General features: G+C 43.5%; 1 protein-coding gene across 1 annotated transcript in view; it reads left to right on the top strand.

The window, feature by feature from the left end:
* The window catches only part of LOC137360539 (leupaxin-like), a 28,026-nt gene extending 11,769 nt beyond the window's left edge, over nt 1–16,257 (top strand). Inside the window, exons 4-9 of the mRNA XM_068025941.1 lie at nt 1,746–1,845; nt 4,293–4,475; nt 6,792–6,965; nt 8,688–8,769; nt 11,823–11,971; nt 15,599–16,257. Of these exons, the coding sequence (XP_067882042.1) occupies nt 1,746–1,845; nt 4,293–4,475; nt 6,792–6,965; nt 8,688–8,769; nt 11,823–11,971; nt 15,599–15,865 (955 nt within the window). The 3' untranslated portion in view covers nt 15,866–16,257. The remainder of the gene's footprint in view (nt 1–1,745; nt 1,846–4,292; nt 4,476–6,791; nt 6,966–8,687; nt 8,770–11,822; nt 11,972–15,598) is intronic.
* Nucleotides 16,258–19,420: the final 3,163 nt, after the last annotated feature.

Genomic DNA, 19,420 nt, shown 5'->3' with positions numbered 1-19,420 from the left:
ACCATTTCAGAAGTTGCTCAATGTCTTCTTATGTTGGTTACTATCCATCTCATTGTTTACTAAATTTCTGAATATCCTTTCATCCGCAAACTTTGAAATTATGCCCTTTATGCCCAAATCCAGGTCGGAAGTAACAGAAATAGTATATAAAAATAATGCAGAATGTGTCAGATATCTGAATTTTCAAATGTGTCGATACATGACTGATGTCAGAGCATGTTTAGTCAGAGGAGAGATAGTAGAATGGGTAGCAAGCTGGCTACAAAACAGGGAACAAACGAAGAGTTAAGTGTAGCTCCTCAGACTGTCAAGAGGTTGGAAGTGATGTTCCCCAGGGATCAGTGCTGGGACCAATATTATTTACAATTTAGATTAAAGATTTGGACTCGGGAATCGTAAGCACAACTTCAAAATTTGCAAACGACTCCAAATTAGGAGTACAATTGCTACCAAGCAATACTGTGACAAAATATAAGAATACATCAGAAAACATGCAAAATGGGCGAGGAGTTTGCAAATAAATTTCAATATAGATAACTATTAGGCGATGCATTTTGGTAAGAATCATGTGCTTGGATAATACAACCCTAAATAGGTAAGAGAAAAAAAAGGATCTGGGTACAGAGATATGCAAATCACTAAAAGTAACGATGCAGGTTAATAAAGTATATTGAAAAAAAAAACTAAACAGGTGTTCATTTAGAGAGGGGCAAGATTATGCAGCAGGGAAGTTATGTCAAATTTGCATAGAACTGTGTTTAGACCAAAGATGTAGTATTAGTCACAGTTCTCGTTTCCATATTATATATTAAAACATATTTAAAAGCATTCAGGAAGGTGCAAGGCAAGATTCATAATTCTTATGCCAGAACTGAGAGAATACGGCTATCAGGAAATACTGAATAAGGTTGTGACTCTTTTCTCTAGAAAAGAGAATGCTGAAGGGTGACCAAATGGACGTCTTTAACATATTGAACGGGATTGGTGAAGTTACCATGGGTGAGACCAAAACTAAAGGCCATAATTAACAAATATAACCAATAAATCTAACAAGGAATTATTTACCCGGAGGGTGGTAAAAATGTGGAACTCACTACCACACCTAGCAGTTGAGGCAAATAGCAGAGCTACATTCATGGGGAAAGTAGATAGATAAATGAGGGCGAAAGGAACAGATAGATGCGCTGACGGGTTTGATGAAGAGGGGTGAGAGGTTTGTGTATACCATAAGTGCTGACGTATACCAGTTGGGCAAAATGTTCTGTTTCTCTGCTGTAAACTTGATTTAATTCGATGATGCAACATTTCCCAAAATGGTCGAACTGCACTACCAAGAAGGACAGGGTCTGCAGATACAGGGGATTACCATCAAAAGTTCCCGACAAAGCCACACATCATCCAAACTTGGACATATATCACCGTTCCTTCATGTCATTGGGTAACGATCATGGATTTTCCTCCCTAACAGCGCTATAGCTGCACCTTCACCAAATGGACTGCAGCAGCTTCTGAAGAACGCCCAACGCCTTCTCAAGTGTGGCCTTGTGAGTGACGACCACATCCTTAGAATGAGGAAAACAGTGAACATAATGTTTCGTTGCTTTCACTGAAAATGAAAATGGTGTTTTGTGTATAAAAGAAGTTCAATTCATAACTTTAGCTTTATGCCTGTATCTTTAATTAGGAAGATATAACATGAAAAACCATCTGCCCTTTTCACTCATTTCATTTCTCTTTTCCAACAGCACGGTGAGCGAGGGTCCTCAAGTTACCACAGAAACCGCGGTGTTGAGTCCAACATCAGCGGCCCAACAACTGGAGGATATTATGGTCAATCTGAGTGGCGTAAGTCACCAGCGAGAACAAGATATATTTATATATCGCCGTTAACGTAATAAAACATCCCAAGGTGCTTCACAAGAGCATTATAAAACAAAATATGATACAGCACAAGGAGTTATTAGGTTGGAGGACTAAAAACTTTGTCAAAGGGGTAGGTTTTAAGGAGTGTCTTAAAGGAAGAAAGAGAGTTAAGGAGGCAACGAGTTTAAGGGAGGGAATTCCAGAGCTTAGGGCCTAGGCAACTGAAGGTGCAACCACCAATGGTGGAGTGATTAAAATCGGTGCTGAGCAAGAGGCCAGAATTAGATGAAGATAAGTATCATGGAGAGTTATGGGGCTGGACAAAACTAGAGAGATGGGGAGGGGCATGGACAGATTTGAAAACAAGAATGATAAATTTAAAATCAGGACATTGGGAGCCAATGTATGTCAGCGAGAACAAGGGTGATAACTGTAGGAGATTCTGTGTACGTTAATACACAGACAGCAAAGTAATGGATGACCTAAAAGTTACAGAGTGTACAATGTTGGCGACCAGCCAGGAGTGCGTTGGAGCAGTCAATTCTAGAGGTAACAAAGGCATTGGTGAGGGTTTCAGCAGCAGAAGAGCTGAGAAAGGGGTGAAGTCCAGCGATGTTCCAGAGGTGGAAATAGGCAGAATAGGTGGTTTAACGATGGCATAAATAACAGTTTGGAAGCTCATCTCGGGGTCAAATATGACACCAGCGTTGCAAACAGTGGTTTAGTCTCAGATGGTTGCCTGGAAGAGGAATGGAGTCCATAGCTAGTGAACAGAGTTTGGAGCAGTGACTGTAAAACAATGGCTTCAGTCTTCCCAATATTTAATTGGAGGAAATTACTTCCCATCCAGTAATGGATGTTAGATAAGCAGTTTGATCATTTATCACAGTGGAGGAGTTGAGGGTGAGCTGAGCATCAGCAGAATACATGTGAAAACTAATGCTGTGATTTTGGATGATGTCACCAAGTGGCAGCATGTAGATGAGAAATAGGATGGGACCAAGGACAGCTCCTTGGGTGACACGAGAAGTAACGGTGTGGGAGCAGGAAGCGAAGCCATTGCAAGTGATACCCTGAATATAAGGTAAGAATGGAACCAGATGAGAGCAGTCCTAACCAGCTGGACGACAGTGGAGAAGTGTTGAAGGTTAATGTTCTGGTGAATCGTGTCAATGGCTGCAGACAGGTCGGGAAGGACAAAGAGGGATAGTTTACCTTGCTCACAGACACGTAGGATGTCATTTGCACCTTTGAAAAGAGCTGTTTCGGTACTGTGGCAGGTGCGGGAGCCTGATCAGATAGATTCAAATACGGAGCTCGAGAAGGATGGCCTCTGATTTAGGATGCACCAGCACTTTCAAGTACTTTGGAGAGGAAAGGGAGGTTGCAGATAGAGCGGTAATTTGCCAGGAACTTGTGGTCAAGTGTTTGTTTTTGAGGTGAGCAGTATTGAAGGCAGATTTAAAGGAGAGATGACGACACCTGAAGAGAGAGATAGACTGAGAGTAACAGGAGAGGGAGCAGGAGGTGTTCTCATGAACAAAATGAGCTCAGAAGGAAGAAGAGGAGATGGGAGAGAAACTTGAGAAAAATGCGAGTTCAGGGCTAGAACGGGGGGAGCCTTAGAGGATGTTTGTCCCGAAGGACGAGTAGAAAGGAGGAATGTGACAGAGGCAACGGGTTGAATGGTCTCAGTTGCAAGGAAGTTCATGAGCTCCTTGCGCTTATTGTTAGAGGTTAGTGTGGATGAGACACGTTGAAGAAGACTATTTGCAGTAGGGAAAAGAAGAAGGGGTTATCCTTATATTCCAGGATGATCCTGGAAAAGTGAGCAGTTTTAGCAAACAAGAGATGGACGTGATAGTGCTTTATGTGGTCCTGTCAGATAGGGCAGTGGATGTCTAAATCATTTGTCCACCATATCCTTTCAAGCCAGCATTTCTTGGCTTTGAGAGTGGAGATGAGCGCCATACCAGGAGGAATGGCCAGGGTAAGAGAGAGTGATGTTTTAATTGGGGACTGGGGCATCAAAGGTGGAGGTGAGAGTACTATTGAGTAAATTAGAAGCTGCACAAATGTGGTGGTGGTCGGTGGGGGGGGGGGGGGGTGGTTGTTGTTGGGGGGATGGAGGGCCAAAGGTTAACCACTTGGGCTTTTGAAAGTGCAGTTTCAAATGAATTGGGGATAGTGTTTTTTAGGGACCAATACAGAAGAAGATAGGGATGGGGCGTGGAAGGGGGATGTGGGTGGAATGTAATAGAAGGAAATGATCAGAGATGACCTTATCTGTAATTGATATAATCTGACTAACAAGATGATGTGAGATGACAAGGTCATTCCATATCTTGGCATGACTTCATCAGCGGGTTGCTATCTATCTGCGACCTTGACAGACACAAATAATTTAACTTGGCTGTTTTCTGCCACAGCTCCTCAGCCCCACTGAGCCTGCACAGAGCTCGAAAAATCCGATCCCAAATGCAGCTGTGCAGGCAGCAGGGAGCTCTCTGGACAACATACTGGGATCCTTAGAATCTGACCTAAACCGACTTGGAGTCAGCACCGACGCGAAGGGCGTCTGCAGTTCCTGCAAGAAACGCATTGTTGGGAAAGTAAGTAAAACAATATGGTGAATATGTGAGTATGTTCAATCAGCATCTCACAGACTTTGGATATTGCTGCTGTTGCATTAACAGAGAATTTCATATGACATATTATTGTGGCTATTCATTATCTGAGGAACACTTCACAACAACACGTCTGATTTGTAAATAGTAAATTTTTAACATGGCCTACAAACTTAAAAGTATCAAGTAAGATCTTAGAGTTTTAGAACACTGGAAAAATATCGCCACTTTAGTTCAAAAAAACTTTCTGAGGTGCTTCGCAGAAGCATAACGAAACGGCAATTCACGCTGCACCACAGAGATGTCAGGAGGGGTAACTAGAAGCATCGAGTAAAAGGTTGTTTTTCAAGGTGAGTCAGAATCGGTGGTGGAGAGGCAGTGGTGCTTAGGAAGGGAATTCCAGCGCACAGAACAAAGCATAGCCGCCATTGTAGGATTGAGAGCTGCGCAAGAGGCCAAAGTTGGAGGAACAGAAAATTTTCCAACTGTTGTAGTGCTGGTGAATGTTCGAGATGGGGCGGGGGGGGTGGGGGGGGGGGGGGACGAGGCCACTGAAGATTGTGCATAGGAGGAGATGAATTATAATTGTCAGTTTTCTTTTGGCTGGGAGCCAATGTAGGTCAACCAGCATGTGGGTGCAGGGTGAACGAGACGTGCTGCGAGTTAGGATCCTGACAACAACAACAAAAACTTGTACTTATACACCATCTTTACATGGTGAAATTTTCAAGGCGCTTCACAGGAGCGTTAGCAAAATAAAGTTGACACCGAACCACATTAAGGAAGATGACCAAAATCTTGGTCAAAGAGGTCGGTTTTCAGTTGTGTCGTAACGGAGGAAAGAGAGGTAGGGAGGCAGAGATGTTTAAAGAGGCAATTGCAGAGCTTAGAAGCTAGGCACCAATGATGGAGTAATTAATATCGGGAATGTTCAAAAGCCGGAATCAAATGAGCACAGATATCTTACACGATTATGGGACGGGAGGAGATTACAGAGATAGAGAGGGGCCACGTCATGAAGGGGTTTGAAAACAAGAACAAGAACTTGAAAAACAAGCTGCCGCTTTACCCGAAGCCATCGTATATCAGCGAACACAGTTGTGATGAGTGAATGGGACTCGGTGCTAGTTAGAACAAGGGCAACAGAGATTTGATCACTTCAGTTTCACACGCAGAGAATTATGGATGAGCTGAATCTCTTGGAGGGTTCAGGGTGGCAGAGTGGCAGGACAGCTTTAGTAGGAAATTGGGGCTCACCGAGGACAGGATGTCGGACCAGCAACTTGAAACAAAAAAATGAAAACAGAAAGTGCTGGAAATACTTAGTAGATCCGGCAACATCCGTGGAGAGAGAAACACAGTTAACGTTTGACGTCAGTGACCTTTCATCAGAACTGATCAGGCCACAGACCTCAAGTGTTAATTCTGCTTCTCTCTTCCCCAAATGTTACCAGACGTGCTGAGTATTTCCAGCACTTTGTGTTTTTATTTTAGAATTCCAACGTCCGCAGGACTTTGCATTTACTTAATCAAGCCGAAAACACGGGAGGGATGGAAGGATTTGGTGGAAAAGTAATGCGGATTTCATTCACACACATGTCAAATTAGGTTTGTTTTGACTTTGTGCAATCGTATAAGCTGACTGACAGCAATAGTGTAGAATAGCTGATACCGATATTGTAAAATGGCTAACAGTGAATCAGAAACTTGCATTAGATCTGTCAAGATGACCATTGAAGTCATGGCTCCAGTTTCTTTGCCCAGAGTGAGATTGACGTTATTCGGATTAGCAGCCCAATCTTTTCAAGACCTTCTGTTGTTCACCAGGTTGATATGTGCATCTGCCTCCTACATTGTTGTTAACTGAGACTACACTACGGGAGTGGAGACTGGTCCAGAGTATTCGTTCCAATGATCTATCTCGAAGAAAGATCTGATGGGAAGATGACGTCCCCCGCACCACCACACCCCCCCCCCCCCCACCCGCCCCACACCCTCCCCCCCCACCCCCCGCCCCCCGCCCCACACCCTCCCCCCCCCACCCCCCGCCCCCCGCCCCACACCCTCCCCCCCCACCCCCCGCCCCCCGCCCCACACCCTCCCGCTCCAGCCCCCGTTCCCCACCCGTTCAAATACAGAACGAGTCACATTTTTCCTTACCTTATTTTAAATTGATGTAAAGTCAGGGTACAATTGTCCCCATTAGATTTTCTCTGGGAAACCTGAACACAGACTTATATAGTGAATGAGCGATTGTTCAACGACATTGCCGACCAATGCAATATATTTTGGGATTTTCAGATTATCACAGCGATGGGTTTGACCTGGCATCCAGAACACTTTGTCTGCACTCACTGCAATGAAGAAATCGGAATGAAAGGGTTTTGCGAACGTGATGGTCGGGCATATTGTCATAAGGATTACCACAATCTCTTCTCCCCACGCTGTGCCTATTGCAGCGGTCCTATTCAAGATGTAAGTCTACTGAAACCAAATTGGAATTGTCATCTAACTGTATTAATGATTCAAAACTTATTGTATGGCTGGAGTCTGGGAAAAATAGTACACCATATTCAGCTTCCATTTCAATAATAGAACAAAGCACAGGAACAGGCCATTCGGCCCTCCAAGCCTGCGCCGATCTTGATGCCGGTCTTAACTAAAACCTTCTGCACTTCCGGGGTCCATATCCCTCTATTCCCATCCTATTCATGCATTTGTCAAGATGCCTCTTAAACGTCGCGATCGTATCTGCTTCCACCATCTCCCCCGGAAGCAAGTTCCAGGCACTCACCACCCTCTGTGTAAAAAACCTGCCTCGCACATCCCCTCTAAACTTTGCCCCTCGCACCTTAAACCTCTGTCCCCTAGTAACTGACACGACCACCCTGGGAAAAAGTTTCTGACTATCCACTCTGTCCATGCCGCTCATAATTTTGTCAACCTCCATCATGTCACCCCTCCACCTCCGTCATTCCAGTGAAAACAATCCGAGTTTATCCAACCTGTCCTCATAGCTAATGCCCTCCAGACCAGGCAACATCCTGGTAAACCTCTTCTGTACCCTCTCCAAAGCCTCCACGTCCTTCTGGTAGTGTGGCGACCAGAATTGCATGCAATATTCCACATAATAGAATGATGAACTAGTGATTGAAATTGGACATGGATTGGAACACAGGACGGGAGGTATCGGATTCTTCATTCATAATACATCCCATCCCAAAGACAGTTCCACTGATTTCAATATCCATTGAATATTGGGTGTGTTGTATAACTGTCAGGACACGTGCGTACTCCTGTATTGCATTATTCAAGACTGATTTCAACCCTCAACATCTATCAAGCGCCTTTCATGCCTTCAGGTAATGCAAAAGGCAATAACGTATTCATGATATGTTGCTCCTGTTAAATACATAGCCTTCTAGATCCCCTACCACCTCAATATCTTAAGTCTCAAATTTTCACAATTCTACTTCTGTACTCTCCTGATGTTGTTACTCATATTGATTCCAGGCAGCAAATACAAAATGTCATCTACATTCTCTTAATCCCTTCAAACCCATTTTGTGAAATTCAAATTCATCTCGCAGTCTCACACTATTAATTATTATTTCCCTGAAGTCCATATAGGTAGAATTCCTTACAGCCTCCAATACGTTCTGCCTCCTGCCGTCTTCTGTGAACTAAGCTGGAAAATGAATTGATCATATTCATATTCATTCATTTACAATGCAATTGCCTGCCATAATTAATTTTATTTTCAATGTTTAGCATTCGGAGTTTAGCGCATGACGCTCATGGTCACTGTGGTTTTCACTGCTGTGTATGGGTAACTATCAACAAATTCGTATTAATCGTGATTGAACGCCTGGTTATATAGAATCACCTCACAGATGGTTGGGGTGAAGGTATTCGTGACTAGGCACACAAAAGAGGCCACATTAAATTCATCACCCATTATACCACACCTCTGATGTTCATTTCCCTCTAAGTCAACATAAATGAATTTCGGACTGATCAGTTAACGTGCGTTTGATGAGCCACAGTCCATGATATGCTACCGACTAAGATGAAGGTCCATCTCAGTAACTGTAAAGTATTTATACACAATCAGTGGGCAGCAGTTGCCTAACATTTCTGAAATTTCCGAAGGACTTAATATTGTTTTTCACTTCATTGTATTTTGCCCATTTATAGAAAATCCTCACAGCCCTGGACAAAACTTGGCACCCGGAACACTTTTTTTGTGCACACTGCGGTGATATATTTGGGAACGACGGTAAGTTTTACAGAGTTACTACTCAAATTGTTGGGAGTGCTGCATTAAATTTTGGATTCTCCCAGTGAGGTATTATGAACTATATTCAACTCTGACCTTTCATTCTGCCTATGTATATATACACCTGCAGATGTAAGAGGGCTGCAATTTCTTACAGCTCAGGGAAATGCAATTGGGAGTCATTTTAGCGTTGGGACAATGGTGTAGAATGGATCATATTGAATTAGCGGTGGATTATACACTCTGTGCAAAGGTCAATTAAAATTTTTTAATAGAATGCAAAAACACGAATTTCTTGTAGTTTATGCTATTTTATTGTTTAGTATGAAATTAATTGTAAAACAAATGACACAAAATAATACAACAAGGAGTTCATTTTAAAATATCATCAGGTCTTCAGCCATTTTACACTTTAGTTCCATGGTCGTTTAGTAGTACAGAATTTGAGTATTGCTGAAAATAGAGACATTTTGTCAAAGCTTTTCATCTTGCACTCATCAGAACAAATTGAAAAAATACCAATGTAAGTTTAGTTTAATTTAGAGATACAGCACTGAAACAGGCCCTTCGGCCCACCGAGTCTGTGCCGACCATCAACCACCCATTTATACTAATCCTACATTCCTACCATATCCCCACCTGTCCCTATATTTCCCTCCCAGCTACCTATACTAGGGGCAATTTATAATGGCCAATTTACCTATCAACCTGCAAGTCTTTTGGCTGTGGGAGGAAACCGGAGCACCCGGAGAAAACCCACGCAGACACAGGGAGAACTTGCAAACTCCACACAAGTAGTACCCAGAATTGAACCCAGGTCGCTGGAGCTGTGAGGCTGTGGTGCTAACCACTGCCCCAGTAAGGGAAAGCAACACATTTATGCTGTATGAGAAGACAGTGCTGATTGGTTGGCAAGTGGTAGATGAGTTGCCATGGAGAAAGCACCAGCTTATGTTGACTGACACTTAACTGCCAAGTTTTGCTTGAAATTTAAACCAGGCAGCCTGACTCAGATTGGTCAAATCATTGCCCTGAAGAATTATTTTGTTTGGCTGAAACAGGCACAATGTGTGTGCATGTTCTTTCTGTCTGTAAAGTACAGGACCCTGTGTATTAATGTAGCCACCAGTACGTGTAAAAATGCCACACTGTGAGCCCGACTGACAATCTTAAATTGGTTGTCAGTGTAATTCTTAGCAGAGTGAGGATTATTTAACAAATGTTGTCCAATCGTGGAATCACATCGAATGTTGGACAGTGTGCTTTGAGTTTTGCAAGCATGGGTTGGTTGGGTAGAGCCAATGCCATGCCCTTGTGAACAACACAAGGGGCATGTTGTTTGATACAATCCACCAGTCCTTGGGACGTAGGGCCTATATACCTCGCAACACACTGACATTGGAATTCATATATCGCATTACTCATTTGTGTGATAGGTAGAACGTCTATTTGTCTTGACGGCAGCATGCTGTTAGTGGCGAACACCACACATGCATAGATTTGTTGCTTTCCCTTACATTTGGTAGGAATATGGGATTAGTGTAGGATTAGTATAACTGGGTGGTTGATGTTCGGCACAGACTCGGTGGGCCGAAGAGCCTGTTTCAGTGCTGTATCTCTAATCTAATCTAATCTAATTAGTATTCTTGTGATTTGTCTTGATGAGCACAAGACGAAAAGTTTCGACCAAATGCTTTTGTTTTCAGCAGTACCTAATAAAATGGCTCGATAATTCACCACCATCACCTCTATGTAAAGGCTGTGGACACCCTTACTAACCAACACATCACTAGGGTACTGATAGGAACGTTGGTTTTACACCCGCTGGATTTACCTCCCCATTGAAGTCTACCGATATGACGTGAAACCGAAGTTCTAACCGCTCCCATTAGTGTTCCAATAGGCGGGTTCAGTTAAAATTGCTCCGCAGTCTCTGCAAGTGCATCCAACGATGTAGCTACCAGTACGTATAAATATGCCACAGTGTGAGCCAACTTCATTATTTGCTTACAATTAATTTGACAGTAATTCACATTATGCCTTGCATCTCCAACGAACTCTACTCATCTGCTCCCCAAATAGCCTTCATTATTTGCTGGTTAATTCTGAACAATATAGTAATGTAGTGTTAATAAAAGTACAGAGGAGACTGGGGGAGATTTAATTCAAGAGGATGCAATTATGAGGGCCTAGATAGACTGGATAGGAAGGATCTATTTCCCCCCTACAAATAGGTCAATTCCAAGGGGAACAGATTTACAGTAATTGGTGGAAGGATGAGAGGGGAGTTGAAGAGCAATTTGTTCACCCACTGGGTGGTGGGGAACTGGAACCCACAGCTTAAAAGGGTGGTCGAGGCAGAAACCCGCATCAGGTAAAAAAATACTTCTTTTTGTGCTCAAAGTGCCGTAAGCTCCAGGTACGGTTCAAGAAATGGAAAGTAGAGTTCGGCTGAATAGTTTGGTTTTTCTACTGAGCAAAATATTTTGCGTTCTGGCCGAAAGCTTTGTTAGAAAAGAGATTAATTCAAAACACTTCTTCCATTTTTCGTGCTTTTCACTTTGCAATCATTCTGAAAGCTGATATGAAGCGTTGCAGTTAAAGTTATAGCGGGGTGCAATTGAAAATTGGACAAGCACGACACAGAGGTGGATTTGTATTAAGACTGCCATTGTAGGAGCCGCCCATTCAGCTTGATCGATAGTAATAGAATTGAATGTGTCACCAGTCACCGATGCGATATCAACAAGAAATGCTGGATTCACTCAGCAGGTCTGGCAGCATCTGTGGAAAAAGAAGCAGAGTTAACGTTTCGGGTCAGTGACCCTTCTTCAGAACCGAGTGGCTCCAGCATTTCTTGTTTTTATTTCAGATTTCCAGCATCCGCAGTATTTTGCTTTTATTATACCGATGCGATATCAGTTCCTTTGAGCTGCTATGGTGTTCTCTTTCACCCCCACTATCTTGATTGTTCTCTGTGCTATTTTAGAATGCTGCTGGTTCGTTTCCCCGACATGTGCGTCACGACTTGTTCCCTTCTTCTGCATACTTAGGTTACCATGAGAAGGACGGAAAGCCGTATTGCCGCAAAGACTACTTCAACATGTTCGCTCCCAAGTGCGGCAGCTGTGATCGGCCAGTTTTGGATAACTATCTGTCCGCACTCAACAGCGTCTGGCACCCCGAATGCTTTGTTTGCAGAGTAAGTGTCAGTGACCAGAACAAGCACATTATGTTTCGGACGCCTGTCTGTTTGTAAAAAGAAAGGTATAGACTGGCATTTATATAGCCCCTTCAGCGACCTTCACATCCCGCTGCACTTTACAGCCAATGAAGAACTTTTGAGGTATAGTCATTGTTGCAAGGGAGAGAAACTGAAAAACCATTATCACAAAGAAAGATCCCACAAACGGAAATGTGACTGGATCGTATGTTTTATTGATATTGGTTGAGAAATGAACATCTCCCCTGATCCTCTTTGAGCCATGGTGCCAAGCGGTTCTGTCTATCCATCCGAGAAGGCACATCAGCCATCTGATTAATACCTGATTCTACATGTGGGGAAAAATGCTGGATGCATACTTCAAATTGAAATTCGTTGGGGTAAAATTGAACACGGGCGGCAGTTCAAAATAGGTGGAATCTCTTTTGCTGACCAATCAACATCTGGCCAATATTCACTACTACCGAAGTCAATACAGCCAGCATCTGCAGTATTTTGCTTTTATATCAATACAGTTGAATATCATGTGAGGCGTGTAACAGGTGACTGAAGCTACACAGTTGCATCCTCTAGAATGTCCTATTTTAAATAACCTATATCATACTCTTTCACCATTGGTCAAAGAACTCTCACCTCACTTCTGGAATTCAGATCTTTTGTCCATGTATGGACAACGGCTGTAATGCGGTCTGGAGCTGAATGCCTCTTTTAGAACCCAAACTGAGCATTGGCCAGCAGGTTAGTGTTGAATAGGTGCCGCTTGACAGCCATGTAGATGGTACCTTCCATTACTTTGCTGATGATTTAGAATGGACTGGTGTGGTGGCAATTGGCCGCATTGGATTTGTCCTGTTTTTTATGGGCAGGATATACCTGGGCAATTTTCCATGTTGTCGGAAAGATGCCAGTGTCATAGCTGCAGTTGAGAAGCTTGGTTAGGGGTTGGGTAGTTCTGCAGCTCAAGTCTTCAGCAATACAGCCGGTATGTTTTCAGGGCCCATAGCCTTTGCTGCATCCAATGCCTTCAATCGTTTCTTGATATTACGTGGAGTGAATCAAATGGGCTGAAGACGGACATCTGTGATGCTGGGGACCTCAAGAGGAGGCCAAGATGGATCATTCACTCGGCACGTCTGGCTGAAGATGAATGCAAATGCTTCAGCATTGTCTTTTATACTGTCATGCTGACCCCACCCCCGCATCATTGTGGATGGGGATGTTTGTGGAGCCTCCTCGTCTGCTTAGTTGTTTAATTGTCCACCGCCATTCACCACTGCAGAGCTTTGATCTGATCCATTGGTTGTACGTTTGCTTAGCCTTGTCTATAGTATGTTGCTTCCGCTGTCCAGCATATTTGTAGTCCAGTATTGTCACTTTATCAGGTTGGCATCTTATTTAGTGCTGTTTCTAGCATGTTCTCATACATTCGTCATTGAACCAGGGTCTTCCCTTCGCTTTATGAGAACGGTAACACGAGGGATATGCTGGGCCATGACGTGGCAGATTGTGGTTGAATTTAATTCTGCTGCTGCTGAAAGCTCACAGAGACAAATTCATGCCCAGTTTCGAGTTGCTGGATCTGTTCCAAATCTATCCCATTTAGCACGGTAGGTGTCCTCAGTGTGAAGACAGGACTTAGACTGCACAACAACTGTGTGGTACTCACTTCTACCAATACTGTCATGGACAGATGCATCTGCGACAGGTAGATTGGTGAGGACGAGATCCAGTGCCTTTTCCCCTCGTGTTGGTTTGCTTACCATCTGCGAGAGGCTCAGTTACCGAGCCACTCATGGTGATGGACATTGAGTCCCCCATGCAGTGTACATTCTGTGCGCTTCCCCCCCCCCCCCCCCCTCAATGCATCTTCCAAGTGGTCTTTAACATCGAGGAGAACTGATTCATCAGCTGAGGGATGGTGTAGTTAGTAAACTGCAGGCGATTTCCTTGCCCATGTTTCACCTGATGCCATTAGATTGGGAGTAAATGTTGAGGACTCCCCCTGCTACTCCTTCCCGATTGTATACCACTTTGCTGCCAGTTCTGGACAGATGGTGATGAAGGATTCTGGAGCACTGGCTGGAACGTATGATTCGGTGAGTTATGACTATGTCAGGCTATTGCTTGACGAGTCTGTGTGACAGCTCTCCCAATTCTCCAAAGTTTCGTGAGGAGAACCTTGCAGAGTCCACGTGACAGGATGTGCCTTTGTTGTTTCCGGTGCCGTATTGATGTTAAGTTTTACTCATATTCGACTTTTCCGTAGCAGTTTGATAGAACTGAGTGGTTTGTTATGACATTTCAGAGAGCAGTTAAGAGTCAAACACATTGCTGTGGTTCTGGAGACAAATGTAGGTCAGTCCGGGTAACCACAACAGATTTCCTTTCCTTAAGAACATTGCTGAACCTGATGGGTTCTTTTTTTTATGTGAAAATCTTGTAGTTTCATGATTATCATTGCTGGTACCAGATATTTATTCTAGATTACTGATTTAATTGAATTTGAATTCCCCTAAGGTCCCGTGGTGGGTTTTGAATTCATGTCTCTGGACCATTAGCCCAGACTCTGGATAACTAGCCTAGTAATATTACCACCATTCTATACTTCCCCTACAATGGCTGTGGTAGCGAGTGCCACATTCTCACCACTCTCTTGGAAAAGAAACTTCTTCGGAATTCCCTGCTGTTTTATTAGTTTTCTTATTATCTTATTTTTTTATGACCCCTAGATTTAGTCTCCCAGAAAAGTAGAAACATCTTCTCCACGTCTACATTTTCAAACCCCTCCATAATTGGAAAGCCCTCAATCAAGTCACCCCCTTATGCTGCTAGTATCCCGAGCCTATTCAGTCACAGTGATTTTACATATGGAAATTCGTTGTCCAAAGTAAAAGGCAACTTGTTTGCGGAAGTGGAAACAGTTTTGCAGGGACTGGCACTTATACTGAAATGCTGGACACCATTTTTTTCTGGAATTCTTTCCATGACTTCTGTATGTGGGCACTAAGGCTCCAAAATATTAACTGTCAATCGAGCGAGTGGAATTTAGAGAACGGATCTAATGTGTTGAAAATGATTTAAGCAGTCCATAGAGTATATAACAAGAAACATTCAAACTTGTGGGGGAATCACAAACAAACAACTTTGGGGCGAAATTATACATGACAGAGATGCAAAACGGGCGGATTGGCTGTGTACTGTTATGACCAATTGAAATGTCAACGACTAAGATCGATTATGATAGGGTAGGAGCACGAAAGGATCTGAAAAACAGACAGATGAATTGGGTTGAAGTGTAGATTAGTCATGATTCATTTTAATGGAGAACAGTTTCGAAGGGCTGAATGGGATACTTCTGTTCCTATGCTGTAGGCGATAGGGATTTATAGCCTATTTCTGTTTCCGTATAATAGACTCAATGTACTGCCTGATCGACTCCTGTTGCCAAGCAATAGACTGTAGGAGCTGAATGGCCTACTCCTGCTCCAATGTGATAGGATGGAAAGGAGTGAATGGCTTTCTTATCTTGCTATGTAACAAGATTAATGGGTTGAATCACCTCCCTCCATAAGATGCTAATGGATTACATTTTTGTCTCCAACGTAGGACTGTTTCGCCTCCTTTGCCAACTCCAGTTTCTTTGAGGTTGACGGAATGCCCTACTGTGAGCTGCACTATCACCAGCGCCAGGGGACGCTGTGCAGCGGATGCCAAAAGCCCATCATTGGCCGCTGCATTGCCGCCATGGGAAGGAGATTCCACCCGGAGCATTTTGTCTGTGCATTCTGCCTCAGACAACTAAGCAAAGGCGTCTTCAAGGAAAACAACGACAAGCCTTACTGCGAGTCGTGCTTTAACAGACTGTTCCTTTAACATGACCCTGTAAGGTGTCTCCAAATCATGTGTTTCACTGCAAACGGAGGTTCTTCCTCCATCCTGTCCAAAGGATTGAAAGCCAATACCTGAGGAATGGATGTCGCTGCAACCATTTCATCCAAACCATTAATCATGCTTAGTTATAATTATCTATGCGTATCTTGCAGGTTGTTTTGTGCAATTAAACGTTTCCTTACCACTGTCAGGCCTGCATTCTCTCTCAGTCTACTCTCTCAAATTGTATTATGATTTTAGATATGTCTACTAATTCATACATCAGTTCCTCTGTTTTCTAATGAGGAAAAAAAAGCCACGGACTGTTTACTGTGTTCTGATAAGAATAATATCAGTTTCTGGTATCATTCTATTAAATCTGATTGCACAATGTCTCAGCTGGCTAAATGTAATTTTTCTAATTGTTCCCAAGAGACGAAAACAAGCTGTGGTCCAAGTCTCTTCTGAAAGAGAGAGAGGGAGAGAGAGAGGGAGAGTAAGAGGGAGAGAGACAGATAGACAGACAGAGAGAGAACGAGAGATTAGAATAGGAGTGTGAAATCTCATCACAGTCCTTATTCAGAGAAATATCAAAACAGGGACACAGACGGACATGAACAAAGCCTCTTGTGATAATCGCCACACTGAGGGATATCAGAACAGGATCAAATTCTGTGGTCAGAGTCCACACTCAAACAGAGAGAGAGAGATATCGGAAACGGACACAACGTCGGACCACACTCCCGACAGCGAGACTGATCAAAGCATGTACACACAATGAATTCACAGTCCCTAATCAGAGAGAGAGAGAGAGAGAGCTTAATAGGAACACAGAATATGGTCGCAGTCCCTCTGCAAAGAGAGAGATTACAAGGAGAAAGCGACATTTGGTCAAAGAGCCTACAGTCAGGGAGATCAGAACAGCGACACAGAGTCTAGTCAGAGTCCATATTCAAATAGAGCTAAGAACAGGGACACAGGGCAGATTTTTGTCTCAGTAGGTGGGGGGACCCGGAGCTGCATGATGCCGACGGCCGCCAGTTTAATGGCTGCCACTGGGGCCGCTGTCAAACTAAGAGGTTTCTGACGAAAGGTCATCGACCTGAAACATTAACTCTCTTTATCTCTCCACAGATGCTGCCAGATTTGCTGGGCATTTCCTGCACTTTCTGTTTTTGTTTTTGGCTATTTATGTATATCAAGAAAGCTTGTGGTCCTGGTACAGATCCCTGGGGAATCCCACTTTCTTCATTATAAAACTCAATCCAGCTAGTGAAACAAGATTTTCCTTTAACAAACCCGTGCTGGTTGCCTTCATTAATCCATAATTGTCTAAGTGAATTCTAATTTTGACCTCAATGATCATTTCTAAGCTTTCCCAGCTCCGTACACCGGCCCAGTTAGCACCGCAGCCTCATAGCTCCAGCGACCCGGGTTCGGTTCTGGGTGCTGCCTGTGTGGAGTTTGCAAGTTCCCCTTATGACTGTGTGGGCTTCTGCCGGGTGCTCCGGTTTCCACCCACAGCCAAAGACTTGCTGGTTGATAGGTAAATTGGCCATTGTAAATTGCCCCTAGTGTAGGTAGTGGTAAGAGAATTGTGGGGATGTGGTAGGGGATATGAGATTAATGTAGGATTAGTATAAATGGGTGGTTGATGTTCAGCACAGACTCGGTGGGCCGAAGGGCCTGTTTCAGTGCTGTATCTCTCTATGGCTATTTTTTAAACAATTGTTTAACACCTGCATTTCTCCAGTCCTCTAGTGCAATCTTCATATCTAAGGAGGATTAGAAGATTACGGTTAATACTTCTGTAATTTCCTCCCTTACCTCTCTAGCATTCTTAGTTGCATCTCAGGGGCAATTAGGGATAATAAATGCTGGCCTCGGCTGCGACGCCCACATCCTTAGAACGAAAAAGAAACATCTGGTGTTGGTGACTTATCAACTTTAAATAACGATATGGTCTTAATAATAGCTTCTATTTGTCAATTCTTGGCCTATCCAGTGTCTCAACTACGTCCTGTTTTACGATGACTTCGGCAATGTTATCTGCCTTGGTAAAGACAGATAAAAAGTAGTTTAGTGCTTCTTCCTCCATGCATAAGTTCCCTTTATTTCTCCCTAATCAGTTCCACCCGTCTTTTTACTACCCTTTAACTATTTATATGAGTATTGAAGGACTTTCTTTCCCTTTTATGTTAGCTGCCAGTCGCTTCTCGTGCTCCCTCTTTGTCTCTGTTATTTGCTTGTTCAATCCCCGCTGAACTTACAATATGCAGCCGGTTCTCATTTCTATTATCGACCTGACATCTATCTTACACTCCCTTTTTTGCTTCATCTTATCCTCTATCTCTTTTGTCCTCCAGGACCTGTTGCTTTGGTTGCCCTATCTTATCCCCTCGTGGGAATGTACTTCGACTGTACCTAAACCATCTTCTGTTTGAATACTGTTCCTTTACCATTTTCTCACCAATATTTGATTCTAATTTATCCGTTTGCATCCCAGTGAAACTGACCTTCTTGCAATTAAATATTTTTACTCATGATTGGTCCTTGTCCTTTTCCATAAATGACCAAAACCTTACGATATAATGTTCATGTTTCCTAACTGCACTTTGGAGTGTTAGTAATGAGGGAGCGCCTCACTATTAGAGGGTCAGTATTGACGAAGTGCCGCACTGTCGAAGGGGTGGTATTGGAAGAGGGCTGCCATTTCCGAAGGGTGGTACTGAGGGAACACTGCATTGTTGGATGTGTTTTTCTGTTGTTACATTATACCCAGTTTGCAGAAGGGGAGCTGCACTGTCGGACGGGCAGTACTGAGAGAACACTTTCTACGCTCCCTCCTCCTTTCCGTGAGGCCCTCTGATCCTTTACAACTGTCATCTATTCTACAATTTCCTCCTTCCCCCACGCAAGTTCCATCAAAAGACGGAAAGGGCTGGAGTGGCTGAATGGCCCCGTCCTGCTCCTGTGCTGCTCTGATTGATCAGACATGTTGAGGGTCAGTGAGTTTCTCTCTCTGTTTAACCCGCTCCTTGTCCAGTGTATTCTCCTCCCTCTTCCCGCCCCAGGAACAGCTGAAGACTCTTGTCAATGAGATGGTGAAGGAATCCCCGGAACCTGCCTGCTTGCAGTCCCAATTCTCCACACTTCACACTGAGAACCTGCTGCTCAAGGCCCAGATAAATGATAACAGCAATCTGCTCTTCACCATCCGAACCACAATGGAGTGAAAGCCATCACTGAAATAACAGGAGATCTAGAGATTGGACTGATGGAAATGAGGTGAACAACCTCGTTTCTGGGAAAATACAGCTTCTAATTTCCATTAGTTAATTAATCAGAATTGTCCAGCTTTTGGAGTTTTCCATTTCAATCTCAGAAATAATTCCATCACAACACGGACTGAACTCAATGTTGCAATTTGTTTGTTCAATTGAAAAGAAACAATTTGAACAATGTGGCAATCTCAATCTCCCCGTGGAGATCCCACACGCTATAAATTGCAGGCTCTGGGAATGCATCAACCCCAGACTTCAATACAGAGAGATTACC

The sequence above is a fragment of the Heterodontus francisci genome, unplaced genomic scaffold (assembly GCF_036365525.1).
Source record: "Heterodontus francisci isolate sHetFra1 unplaced genomic scaffold, sHetFra1.hap1 HAP1_SCAFFOLD_606, whole genome shotgun sequence".
NCBI classification, from domain to species: Eukaryota; Metazoa; Chordata; class Chondrichthyes; order Heterodontiformes; family Heterodontidae; genus Heterodontus; species Heterodontus francisci.
Note: the sequence above shows the minus strand (reverse complement) of the source record. Positions and strands in the feature narration are given on the sequence as shown.